At 48.2% G+C, this 14,429-nt stretch overlaps 1 protein-coding gene across 1 annotated transcript in view; it reads right to left on the bottom strand.

The window, feature by feature from the left end:
* TEKT3 (tektin 3) overlaps positions 1–14,429 on the bottom strand; it is a 70,892-nt gene that overhangs the window by 52,433 nt on the left and 4,030 nt on the right. Inside the window, exon 2 of the mRNA XM_069200341.1 lies at positions 3,254–3,861. Coding sequence (XP_069056442.1) covers positions 3,254–3,832 — 579 coding nt within the window. The 5' untranslated portion in view covers positions 3,833–3,861. The remainder of the gene's footprint in view (positions 1–3,253; positions 3,862–14,429) is intronic.

Raw genomic sequence — 14,429 nt, 5'->3', positions numbered from 1 at the left:
TTGAGTACACTAGCCTTAAGGAAAATGTCTGCCCTCACTGCACCCAGGTAAGACCAGCAACCTGCTGTGCCAATCAGGGTGAAAGAGCGTGTGCAAGCACAGACCGTTGGTTGACTCTCACCATTAAGAGTTCATCTCCCACACAGGAAGAATTACAAACCAAATGGACCTTATTAGGAACTTGCATAAAATCCTGTGAGCAGTCTCAGAGATGGCAAACCTCTGTACAGAACACACACTGTATGAACTTAAAAACGATGCTGCACACATAAACCTGCTGAGTGACTTTATGAGTAATATATATTCCAGGCAAACCTTGGGCTCTCATGTCATTCTGCTGCTCCAAGTGCCTAAATGCTCTTGTCGAACACACTACTTGCTTTCAAACCGACTCCGAAGCAAGGGCATTGATTTCTTTTCAGATGATTCCAGGTGTAGGGTATTCCTTGGCTGCCCATAAAGTGATCCCAACTTCCCACCTTAAACCTCAGATGTCAGACTCTTTCCTGTGGGAGCCCAGCTTTCCACCCACAGGAGGCGGTAGTTTGCAAACGGCACCCATGCCGATGTATATTTGTATCTGTGGAGCCCGGATGGGATGCCTTGACTCATCTATCCCAACCTGGACATGCCTATAGCTAAAAGAGTCCTCAAAATCAGTTGCGATAGAACAAAATCGCCCTATTCAGATATTCGAAACTTCATAGAAAAAGCAGTGTTAGTCCTTTCACTGTAATTGTCAAGAACATAAGCTAATCTTCACAGTGCAGGGACCTCAGGGTGCCTCCTTGTATCCCAGCAGGGAAGGAGCCTCCCATCTGTCCCACTCAGCAACATTGCTGAGTGAATTCGTGCTCCACCTTGACTTCTGTTGTGACCTAGGCCATGAGTTCAAATTCCAACCAACTCAGCTTTACATTCCTCGGAGATCATAAACTGAGGGCGATGAAATGGGTAATAGTAACAACTATTATGTATAGCTGTTGGAGACACCAGAATGTGGCATGAAGCGCTATGTAAAGAAACCTATTTTATCATTATATATCTTTCTTTGTGACTGTGTGATGGCAGAAGGAGCCCTCATAAACATCAACTCCTTTATTTCTCGAGTCTGACCTCCTTAATTCCCCAGAAGAAGCCATGAGCCCTGCAGAAGGCAGCAGCAATGCTCAGCATTAGAGGTCAGTCTTGGGCCTGCATGGATCCACGTCCTTCAGAAGCTGCAGCGAGACACCTTCAGGTTTTGTCACGCCTCCTTCAAGTGTACTGTATCATAAGCATGCCTTCTTAGTCCTCCTCGACCCCGTGGTTAGCCTGGTAGAGGAAAGTGGCAAAGACTGACTGAAATTGAGGCGCTCGGTTTTCAATACACCTGTCTTCATCACTCATTCAGTGAAGGATGTGTTCGCCTGATTAATGGTATAGGCCATGCGTGGAGCGCTTAAAATGTGCTGAAAATAATTGTAATTGTTTTTCTATCTATATAGCGCTTACTAACCTTGACGAGGCGGCGAAGCGCTTTATGTGATGATTTGAAAGTAGTTCACTACGAAGTGGTCTTCAGCCACTCAGTGTAATTTTGGAGGAAGTCGAGTGGCGCCCATAGAGTCCACTGGTAGTACTATTAGAATGCATTTTAAACACAGATTTTAAACATTGAAACTAACCCATGGGAGGATCCTCACTTAAAGTTTCTGTGTATTTACAAATATGTGACCGAATACACATTCACTTTCATTTGTCGTGTTGTGAGGGTATTACAATGTGATTTAATATGAAAAAAAAAAAAACTTTCTCAAGCTGCTAAAAGAATCACGGGCTCTAAGGCTGTGTTTCTATCCAAGTCCCTCGTCGGCCGGAAGGAAGGCTTTTTTTGTCGATCCACGTTGATTTATTTTTCTTTAAAGCCACCCTTAGTTTAATGTGCTCGTCAGACCTAAGCCTCAACTCGCACAGGATTCGAACTCGTTCACAAAGAACAGGCTCACAGCCAAGCTGCGGCGCTGCTTGCCACCCCACTGACAAAATTAGCCACACTTTGATTCGAATCTCTACAGCACTCAGTAAGGCCAGAGTATAATGTGGAACAAAGCCCACTGGAGCACAAAATCGAGTTATTGTCTACTAAGTCAAAAGTGTTCAAAGGATGGTCAGACTGACCGATCGCTTTGAAAGACAAATGTAGCTGAGGTGCTGTAAGCCACATTTCCGAAAGTCTACCAGAAAATGGAATGCCTGTCCAACCAACTGGTCTGTCAAGAGCCCGTCTGATATGTTCTAGGGTACAGTTACAGAGGTTAGACCTCAAGCGGTAGGGAATGGAATGAAACGCACTTATTCATTATTCAGGAGTTTCAGCACTTATTGTTCGAACTTTGGCTATTGTTGGACGAGGATAGCCAGGCAGCTGGCAAGTGGGGAATGTACTCCTCTAGGAGATGGGCGCTTTTGCCCGTGAATAAAGAGCGCTGGGTTGCAGTCAAGGAATAGAGGAAAACATCTTTAGCGCTTTATGGCGAGCAGCCCCCACTTATTGGAATTGAAAAGGTCCGCATGCGAACCCCAAAGATCGCACAGAGTATTAAGTTGGGTAATGTTGACTCACCCTTCGGGATAAAAACATGCAGACTTCAGGTTACACACAGAACTCATCAGAGGCCCACAAGCCGCTGAGCTGTCTTACCTGCCTACTGTGCAGGTGGAACAGATGGCAATTTGGCTCTATTTCAAATAATGTCACCGAATATCCCAGTAACCCGAGAGCCACCGCTCTAGGAGCCAAAAGGACCGGAAGCTGAACGGTGCACATTTAAAAAAAAAAAAAAAAAGTATCGTTGCAGGAAAATCAAAGGTCTCACACTGCTGCTGTCATATTATTATGACAGTTCGAGCATTGCTAATGCGGGGAAGTAATGCCATTTGCACACGTTGGCACGCTGCCGTTGCTATGGAGTGAGACAAAGCCTGCATTTACCTGTTGTTTGCTTTGAGCATGTCTTTCATGGAGGGGTGCTGTCACCTAATACTGACAGGAGTCCTGCTCATCGTCATTAGTTACTATGTATCAGATGTCTTGTTTACTTCCAATATGGCTAACAACCTCACTGCAAACACCCTGCAGACATAACATGAATCATGACACCAGATAGGAAGGATAATGTACTGTTGACCAACACTGCTAGGTGACTTCGTAGCTCTTGCTGGGAGTTCCACCTTGCAAAGTAGGAACCCTGTTCTGCAGCCTTGGATTTACCTGAAGAGGGCCTTCTGTTTCCGCCAAGGCTCTTTCCACCCTCCTCTTCACCTCAGACAAGGAATTTGTCTCTCCAATGACCTGGTCTATTTCATGATTGATCTCTGATTTCCAGAAGGCGATGTCGTTGACACGCTCGCCAATGTTTTTGCTGGTGTCTGTCTGGGTCCTTCGAGTTTGCTGTTCCTTGTCCTGCAACAGACGGTTGGTGTCGACTCGCAGCCTTTCGGCACTGTGCCGAGAGGACTCAGATTCCCTGTAGTTGAGCTGGTTAGATTTGTACCAGTCGTCGTGCGAGTACCGGGTGAAGAGGGCAGTCCTATTGGAAGGAAAGGGTAGAATCTTGGATGCGGTGACACTCTGAGAGGTTTTTGTGAAGGGCGCCAAGCAGGGGGTGACCGATGCTACTTTGTAGTAGGTACTGGGCCTCCATGGAAGGGTCAAGCTGTGGCTCAATGAGTAGTGAGGATACCGGTTCTTGTAACTTGAGGCCATAGTAGAGATTGCTGGCAGGAAGTTGGTGGGAGTGGGCCTGGGGCGGCCGTAGGTTGCGGTTAATGTTGATCCTAGAAGTTCCATGTTGCAACTTCTTCAGTCAACTGTGGTTCCTGCAGGCAAAATATGAGAGAGGAAATCATGAGATCAGTAACCCTGAAGGCACAAATAACCTATCCATTCAGTGTCACAGGAAACAATATTGAATAGAAATTTGTATCTTTGGTGTTGCATAAAGCATGGAATGCTCTGTCACCATTAGGGGACTCCTGAGTTTGAAAGAATTACAGAGAGCCACGTTCTGACTTACCTCTCCAATGAAGTGCAATGGAAACAGAGTGCATCACCTTTGGACATTCAAGGGCATTCAAGGGTATTCAAGGGCTTCACACTCTGTGGGGATAGAGAGAGCAAGATGGAGATACAGTGAAAGAGAGATAAATGGTGTCACTGGGCAGTGTGGGCGGATAGAAAGTAAGATAGTGGGGAAGGGAGTGCGTCACCTAGTGCCTCTTGGATGGTGTAAGTAGGATGGTTTCAACTGTACCTAGAGGAGGGGAGAGAAAGATGGTTTCCATTACTCTCTCTTGTTTGTAGAGTACAAGATGGCTACCACCACTCACCCTGGTGCATGGGAGCTGTAGCCGTGTTTATCCAGTCTCTTAAGAGAAGTATGAGCTCCACTGTTCTCTGAGTGAGTGACTGAGCGAGTGAGTGACTGATGAGTGTGTGAGCAACTAAGCAACTGCACAGTCTCTTTGCGCTCCACCCTCTAATCAATAGGGAATAAAACCATAGGTGTAGTTGCTCTGTCTTTGAAGGAGGAGAGAAGGCTTCCACTATGGCTTCTTCTGCAGGAGAAGCGCAGGATGGATGTGGCTATTATCTCCTGGTGAGGGAAAGTAAGGCAGCTTCCAATACACTCTCTGAAGTAGGGAAAAGTTGGGTGGATTTGATTACTTTCTCCTTGATGAGGGAGAGTGTCACTACTTCCACAACACTCATAAGCGTGGAGTATAACATGGTTTGTGCTACTCTCGTGTTGATGGAGTTCTGGTACAGCTTCCTCTCTGCCACCTAGGGAGAGACAAGGGGGTTGGCAGACCGGGTGTGCATTTCAGTGGCATGAACAGACAGTGTCAAGGATCCAGGTGTGCACAGATAGTGCAATGATCTTACAGCACATGAAGAGACAGTACATGGTGCTAAAGGCTCATTAACAGAGTGAGGAGACCATGACACGTATACAGACATTGTGAGGAGTTCAGGGACACCTTGGCAGGTCATATGAGGTGAAAGAAGCATCTAGACAGAAATAGAGGAGATTGGATTTGGAAAGAGATTGAGAATGAAGTGGTACATGGGCCGATAGGACCATCTTTAGAGTCAAAAGTCGTTGTAAATGCTATTGTACCTGTTTATACCACTGTTTTCATTACATGGCAAGTTGAAATAGTGCAACCATGATCAGATGTTGTACTCCAATTTATTACCAGACAATAGCTTGCGTAAAATCAATCACACAAATCTTAACAAATTGTGCAAAACATGCACAAAATCTCTATATGCCTTTCATTTTTTACAAGATTTTTTAATGGATTCTTAACAAGATTTTAAACTGAGCCTGGGAAGTTCTCACACAGCTGTCTTGGTCAAATATTACTCCCCTAGAAACACTGTGCTATGATGACGGGGCCCACGCCTGGGCCTGGAGTGTGATCATAGGGCCGAGAGGGCCCTCAAGGGCACCTGGCCATAGCTACATGCTGAAGGTGCAAAGGTGAGAGTGGGGGGAGCCACAGACGCCTTATTCTGACCTCTGGCGTCTGCCCGTTGGGTGAGATGCAGCGCGCCGGCTTGCCTCGATTCACAAGGCCTCTAATGGTGGCGCCGTGCGACTGACCGGCAGAGTGGACTAACAGCGTGACTGGCCCACCCTAGCTGATCTTTTTGAGGCTGGCGGGGAATACCTGTGGCTCCCCTGAATTTAGGCTCCCGCCACATCATTGTAAACTTAGGGGGGCACACATTAATAGCCCTACTGGACACACAGGCGGGAGCAGTGTGGCAGGCCTTTAACACATGGCCTCCCTGTACCTGCTAAATTTGGCAGTATGGGCCCTGGGCCACTGCTCTGCCTTCCCCTGGCCGTCACCAACAAGAGAGGAAAGATAAGTCAGCTGGCAAGTGACAGTGAACTCCACACCGTGTATACTGTGCCACCATGTTGCGGGCTTACTTCCAGCCTCATGCGGATGACCCACCACCCACCTACAGTTACCCCTTGATGGATGCCGCCACACGGGGGCCCACAATGCACATCACTCTGTCTTAGAGGAGGACTCCGGTGTTTACCCTAGATCAGCAGAGCTGCTTATGCTACGATGAGCCAAAAGAGCACACAGGCTCTGCTGCCCCCTAGGATCGACAAATCTGTTGTCTACAGGCCCAATGATTATTGGAGACCGGCATAGTTCCATTGCTGCTCGTGCTGCATACCTGGTGCCCCAAAAGTGCAAGCAGTCTCCACCCACATCCTGTCTCCCTTGCACGATCGAAAACAGAATCACGGGTTCCATCATGGGAAAGATAGATCACAGAGGGGGGGACAACAGACAAGGATTGATTGTGTGTGGGGTGGCCGCATCCACATCAGGAGCCCCTGGATGGTGCCTGGGATCCACCTGGCCCTTACTGGCACTCAACCACAAGCTGCAATAGAGGCCTCCAGTGCGACTGTGCAGTCAAAGAAAGAGGCCTAATCCCTGGATGTGGGTCTTCTGAACACAAATCTCCACGGGGTTGTGGAGCTCACCGTATCTATTGAACAGGAGGTCTCCAGACTGAAGGGCGAGGTGGCATCCTTACAGAGTGAATTGGCATCCTTGGCCACCAGAACAAACATGTTGGAGGCCAGAGCTGAGGACACAGAGAGCCGTTCACGTCACTGTAACCTGTGCTTCATAGGCTTTCCAGAAGGCACGGAGGGGCAAAACCCGGAACTCTTTCTTGAGTGATGGATTATCGAAGTCATCCCGGTAACTCAGATGTCCACATGTTTTGTAGTTGAGAGAGCACTTCGTGCTTTGGCTCCTCGTCCTCCTCCGGGGCCCCCCATACACTCATTGCAAAGGTTCTCAACTATTGAGGCAGAGGCACCATTCTTCCAACTGTCCACCAAGATGGAGACCCCAAATTTGAGAACCTCAGTCGTCCGTATCTTTCCACACTACACCTGACAAGTGCAACAACTGCACCAGTCTTTCAGGGGTGTTAAACAGAACTTGAGGGCTTTGGGACTCCATTACATGCTCCTTTATTCCACACAATTGCAGGGACTCCATGACAACAGCTTGCAGCTCTTTACAACCTCGTGTGGGACTGGCTAGGTATTCATGGAGATGGTAAAATCCCTGCGCTGACCCCTCAAACCTCCAACAACCATGGGCGCCTCCCTCGTGGCTCCAGAAGGTCAGGGAGGAGGAGAAAAGAGATGGCATGCCTTCCCAGTCCACCTCATGGGTGGTAGTTTGTCGTGCTGGCACACTGGACCTGGAGCAGCAGAGGTCAGAATGGGAGGCATTTAAGTCCCTGGTCAAGGCAGTGACTGCCTCTGGTTCAGATGTAGGAGCTATGAATGTGGTTGAGGAGACTCAATTTTTATATCTGCTTCTAGATCTTTTGTGATTGTATAGCGAAGAGTGTGAGGTGAGGGAGTGAGAGGGTGAGTGTGTGGTTGGTTGAAGTGTCGATGTGAGAGAGGTGTATTGTTATTGCGTGATGGGGACACACAGGATCTAGCAAAGTTGACGAGCACAATCGGTGGTCCCAGATCTCCCATTATATTACATCGAGTGCTAGCTGCTGAGAGATTGTACGTTTGGTGTCTGAGTATAGGACTGGGTGTACTGAGTTGAAGATCTATGGGGATACACTGGTTGTTCAGAAGTGTTTACGCGGCGGGTGGGGTGGGTTATTCAAGTTTATGTTGTTTTTATTGTTGCAGCAGGGATACGAGGGTGGGCAGGAGGTGGGGGGCTGGGATGCTGCTTCTTCACAAGGTTAAATCACTGCAAATTATAGAATTGTAACATGGAACGTGCAGCGACCAAACTCCTACACTAACAGATATATGGCTCACACATATCTACGACAGAAGGGCATACAGATTGCGCTATTGCAAGAAATGCATCTCCTGGACAGCGAAGCGGAGAAAGTGCAAAGGAGATGGAGGGGTAAATTCTACTCTGCTACATATTCCAACTATGCCCGGGGTGTATCTATATGGATAGCACCAAGGGTCCCATTTAGGATGCACAGTTTTAAGGTGGATATTGAAGGTAGATACCTTCTGCTCTGTGGTGTACTTGATTGATGGGAGGTCTACCTTCTCAATGTGTTTGCCCCCCAATATGGATGATGTCTCATTGTATTTAGGACTAAAACACAAACTCATCCCTTATTTGAGGTCCTCCCTACTCTGGGCTGGGGATTTCAACTGTATATTGGATGGTGAGCTAGATCGTCACCTGCCTAGGTCAGACACAAAGCTTCACATGGTGACAGCACTGCATGCAGTAATGAACAGGCTGGGGTGCTTGGGTGTTTGGTGCACAATGCATCTGACTGATAAAGAAAACACATGCTACGCCCGATCCTTAACACACATATAGCCACTAAACTGGTTTCTAGCTATGCTGGATATAGATACCCAAGCCATGTGCATATAGATATTGGGCAGATTCCTATCTGACCATGCGCCACTGAAGCTAAACTAGGAGGTGGGTGGCAGGAGAGCCTTAGTGCCGTTATGGAGATTACGCCCAGAGGCGATCACCGACCCTATATTCCGTGAGGAGCTCAGATTAGTGATAACAGGTTGTTTTCACATCCAAATGGACTCCTTCATCCTGTAGAGGCATTGAGTGGGAGGCCTTAAAGGTTGTAACCTGTGGGGAGTGCTTGATGCAGATTGGCGGTCACAGACGCCATTTGGAAACACAATTACTGCAGAAGGAAAGACTACTAGCAAACCTCTAATGAGATGCCCAAGAGAGGAGCCTAGGAATGTGTCACTACTGGAGGCTCACAGAGCAGTAGCAGGAACATGGCATAGACTGGACCATTTGGTCTGCCTCGAATATCAGCAGACGTTGCACCATGAGGGTGACAAATCAGGCTGCTTATTGACATGTTTGCTCAAGAGGGAAAGGCCACCCCCTGTGATCCTTTCCCTAAGACACCGCGCTGGACCCCTCGCTGTGACCCATGTCGAGGTTAATCTCTTCCTGTGAGATCATCTCAAAATGGTCTCTGATGCTCACGGAGCACGTCGCTTTGAGAGCGCACACGACTTCCTGACCCAGCTGCCACCCCCGCTTAACGGTGGAACAGACAGAGCAACTAGAAGGCAACCCTTCATTGGAAGAGCTAGGACAGGCGGTTGGGGGGTTGTTTGATGCAAGGCTCCAGGAGCGCATGGACTACCGGTGGAATACTACTGTGCCTATTTGGAGCTGTTTCTACCCAATCTGCGTGAGTTTCTCATAGAGGTGTGAGAGCGTGGAGACTTACCACTGACTATGTGCAACGCACAGATAGTTCTACTTCGCAAGCCAGACAAACACCTTGAAGACACCAGCTTCTATTGCCCTCTGTCCATGCTGGGAACCGACGTGAAACTTCTTGCAAAGGTCCTCATGACATGATTGAGGGGTGTAATCACCCATCTACTGCATGCCAACCAGTGTGGGTTTATGCCTGGTTGAGGGACGCACATGAATTTGCAGTGATTCTCCCAGGTGCTCCATTCATTCGTGGATAGTGACCTCGATGCGGCTGTGGTTGCATTAGCCACTGAAAAAGCGTTCAATACACTCAACCGGGAGTACCTCTGGGAGGTCCTTTGGAGAATGGGCATCGGACCAACATTTTTGTCCTGAGTGAAATTGTTCTATGCAACCCCAGTGGCCAGGCTGCAGATGGGCTCATTAGTGTTGGAGCAGTTTTCCATTGAAAGAGGTACCAGGCAGGGGTGCCCTTTATCTCCACTCCTTTCCGCCTTGACGATGGAGCCATTGGCGATATGCCTTCGACTGGATATGGCCAGGTGGGGGATCGCAGACGACGCCCTTGTGTATGTCACCCACCCCGAGCGGTCATTCTGTGAGCTATTGAGCATCATGTCTGAATTCGAGGTGGTGTCAGGTCTTCAGGTGAATAAACATAAAACAGTATTGTTCCCACTGGCCGCATTGGCATGGCAGCCTTCTGTAGGACTCCCGGTGGCTGGGCTTAATTGGGAGACTGATCAATTTAGATATCTGGGGGTCAGATAGCAACTGACCCGGGAACCCGATTAAGCCTTAACATGGGCAATGTTTTTCATAGCCTGGAGGACTCCATTAATGTTTGGGTACGACTACCACTATCAGTGATGGGCAGAGTCACGCTATGTAAAATGGTGCTTCTTCCTCGTTACAAGTGAGCTCTGCAAAATGCATTCTTCAAATTCCTCCATCCACCTTTGCTCAAATTAATAAACTCCTAGTGGCCTTGATGTGGGCTGGAAAGCGCAGCAGATTCAAGCTGGATCTCCTCAAATTGGATATGGATCTAGGGAGCCTGGGTTTACCTGACCTTAGACTGCATTATTTTGCCAGCCTGCTTCAATACCCCGACCTACTGAGGTGTGCTGAGGGCCACAATATGGAGAAGTCCCTGTTGGGTGCATGGGGTGACGAGGTTGACCTTCCACACCACCTTATGTTGGGGATGGGCGTCTCCATCAATTGCCCCTTCATTGTTCAGCAGGTGATTGCAGCATGAGAACAGGTTCTAACGCAAGTGCTGCACCAAGTCCCCCATGCCAAACTGCTACCCTTGTGGTAGCTAAAGCTGATGCGTGATGGACCTGACATCATGACCAGAGATCTATTTCATTACAATGTTTTCCTCATGAAAGTGGAGGCACAAGAAATGTTTAGCCTCCCCAAGGAACAGTTTCTCCAATACGTCAAGGTGTCTCACAATTTCTGTGAGATCTGGCCGATCTTTCCCACTCAGCGGGAAGAGTCCCAGACTTTACAGATTATACTGAACCCCGGGTCCACCAGAGGCCTGATATTGCATTTCTATACAGCCCTTAAAAGTGATTGTCACATAGAAATTAGGACGGTCCAAGACAGATGGGTGGACGCGCTGACAGTGGACCTCTAGTGGGTACCTGAAAGCCAGCATTTGCCCAAGTTAGTGGGGTGGCCAGTAATGGGAGATTCAAACTCACACAGTTCTACTACCTACACCAAACTTACTTATCCTCTCTGCGTCTACATAGGATCGACAGCACGCACTCGGCATCCTGCCCTCGCTGTGGGATGACCCTGATGTCCTTTCTCCATATGACATGGGTTTGTGCTGCTCTGGGAGGATACTGGGGAGAAGTCCTGAGTACACAGCGGAAAGTCACCCAGGTGGTAATAGAGTCTGCAGTGGAACACTGCTTGCTTGGAGTGCTCCTGACACCTCCACCTGGGATTCGAATTCGCCATAGATTTGTTTTGTTGGGTTTGGTCTTGGCCAAACGTAGGCTGGCTATACACTGGGCACAAACTGCAGCCCCAGCGAGTGCCAGGTGGTTGGCAGATGTCCTGGAGTGAGGCATAGGACAGTAGAATCGCTTGCACGCAGTGTGCACAGATGACAATGCAGAATGGGATTTAGATATCTGGGAGACAATACAAACTAAATTGTCAGAGGTCACCCTGGCAACCCCACGCATAACCCTTGGGAGTCAAAGCACACATGCGCCTCCAGCCGATGGCTCAGGGGGTGGGTCCACATCCGAGAGTATCTTACCCTTACCTTTGGCACACCCTGGAAGCTTAGGTGGAGCACAGGGAGAGCTATGGGTGGCTCTTGGTTCCCACTGCCGCTCCTCATAGGTCTATATTTCCTATAGACGCCCGCCCCCACTTTCCACACCCTCCCCTGTTTGCAGGGCTGGTTCCAGTTGTGCTGCCTTTTGCTCTTTTCGTAGGTTAACATGTTTAATGTCAAGTTTATCCCAGCTGTAATAACTGTTGATATGCATTTGATGATTTGCACATCAGTATACTACTACTAGTTGTTCTAGACACATGATTGCCCTGTGTGGCATCCCAGTAAATGTACTGTGTTACAATGCTATATTTTGCCTGACAACAAAATAAAAAAAAGTTTTAAAAAAAACAATAAATTCTAAACCAGGTGAAAAAATGCTTACAATGCAAGATGAGCCATGGGCACATGGATGGACAATGTGATGAGTTCGGACATGTACAGACAGTGTGAAGAGCCTGGCACACAAGACCAATCAGTGTATTGAGCTAGGGGCACGTGCAAACAGTGTAAGACCATTTGACACATGGTTAAGTAGTGTGATGAGTTCAGACATGTGCAGACAGTGTGAAGGTCCCGGGGCAAATGGACAGCCACTGTGTTGAGTTAGCGGTATATGCTGACAGTCTGAAAATCCTGGGATACATGAGATTGGGGCATAGACAGTGAAGAGTGACTGGCTTTGGGGAATATGGACAGGCACTGTGAACAGCCAGGAACACTTGGTCAGCTTGGGGCATTGTAGTAGCCACTATCATACAAAGACATACAGCGTCAAGAGCCTAGGGCATGCAGATAGACCACATGTAAACTTTAGTTACATGGACAACGATGTAAAAAGCCTAAAGAGACGTGTGGGAGCTTGACATACACTGACAAAAAGGTTTATTTCAGACTTCTATCACTAGGAAAGAGTTGAGTCTTGAGTGTCACCCAAATTGTCAACTGGCGTAGGTCCTCAGGCCTACCTGATACTCATCTCATACTATATTATATTTGAAAAGTGGCGTGAAGAGCATGATGACACCTCGAGTTGGCACATACACTATGTGAAGAAATAGCTAGGGGCCACTGTTTCATAATTGCCTGGCTAAAAATCAGTTAAAAGTCACTGCTGCCACCAGGTCCTAAGGAGACATCAGTGGCGCAGATGTAGAACATAACTTAACATTTAACAACACTATTTTTATAGAGACAAAGCAGAAGATGCCTTAATAAATTTCCATTAATTGTTTTGACTTGAGTGACAGTTTCCTGAAAAAGGTCTATTGTGAGGAAGTAGCCTCTTTCTAGCCTTGTTACCCCCACTTTTGGCCTGTTTGTGAGTATATGTCAGGGTGTTTTCACTGCCTCACTGGGATCCTGAGAGCCAGGGCCCAGTGCTCATAGTGAAAACCCTATGTTGTCAGTATGTTTGTTATGTGTCACTGGGACCCTGCTAGCCAGGACCCCAGTGCTCATAAGTTTGTGGCCTATATGTATGTGTTCCCTGTGTGATGCCTAACTGTCTCACTGAGGTTCTGCTAACCATAACCTCAGTGGTTATGCTCTCTCTGCTTTCCAAATTTGTCACTAACAGGCTAGTGACTAAATTTACCAATTCACATTGGCATACTGGTACACCCATATAATTCCCTAGTATATGGTACTGAGGTACCCAGGGTATTGGGGTTCCAGGAGATCCCTATGGGCTGCAGCATTTCTTTTGCCACCCATAGGGAGCTCTGACAATTCTTACACAGGCCTGCCACTGCAGCCTGTGTGAAATAACGTCCACATTCTTTCACAGGCAACAAAAGACTGCATCACCAGTCCTCTGGGTCCCCTCTCAGCACGACGAGCGTGGTCCCTGGAACTCAGCAACTCTGTCCAAGTGACTCCCACAGTCCGGTGACTCTTCAGTCCAAGTTTGGTGGAGGTAAGTCCTTGCCTCCCCACGCTAGACTGCATTGCTGGGTACTGCGTGATTTGCAGCTGCTCCGGCTCCTGTGCACTCTTCCAGGATTTCCTTCGTGCACAGCCATGCCTGGGTCCCTGACACTCTAACCTGCAGTGCACAACCTTCTGAGTTGTCCTCCGGCGTCGTGGGACTCCCTTTTGTGCCTTGGGTAGACTCCAGTTCACTTTTCTTCTAAGTGCCTGTTCAGGTACTTCTGCGGGTGCTGCCTACTTCTGTGAGAGCCCCTTAGGTTGCTGGGCGCCCCCTCTGTCTCCTCATCCAAGTGGCGACATCCTGGTCCCTCCTGGGCCACAGCAGCATCCAAAAACCTCTAACACAACCCTTGCAGCTAGCAAGGCTTGTTTGCGGTCTTTCTACGTGGGAAGTTCCTAGTCCTCTTCTTTCTTGCAGAACCCCAAGCTTCTTCCAACAGGTGGCAGCTTCCTTGCACCCTCAATTGGCATTTCCTGGGCTCCTGCCCACTCTCGACACTGTTGCGACTATTGGACTTGGTCCCCTTGTCTTACAGGTACTCAGGTCCGGAAATCCACTGTTGTTGCATTGCTGGTGTTTGTTCCTCCTGCAGAAACCCCCTATCACGACTTCTGTGCTCTCTGGGGGTAGTAGGTGCACTTTACACCTACCTTTCAGGGTCTTGGGGTGGGCCATTTTTCTAACCCTCACTGTTTTCTTACAGTCCCAGCAACCCTCTACAAGCTCACATATGTTTGGGGTCCATTGGTGGTTTGCATTCCACTTTTGGAGAATATGGTTTGTGTTGCCCCTATACCTATGTGCTCCTATTGCAATCTACTGTAACTTTACACTGCTTGCATTACTTTTCTTGCTATAACCTGCATAATT

This window comes from Pleurodeles waltl, chromosome 7, assembly GCF_031143425.1.
Source record: "Pleurodeles waltl isolate 20211129_DDA chromosome 7, aPleWal1.hap1.20221129, whole genome shotgun sequence".
Taxonomy (NCBI): domain Eukaryota; kingdom Metazoa; phylum Chordata; class Amphibia; order Caudata; family Salamandridae; genus Pleurodeles; species Pleurodeles waltl.
Note: the sequence above shows the minus strand (reverse complement) of the source record. Positions and strands in the feature narration are given on the sequence as shown.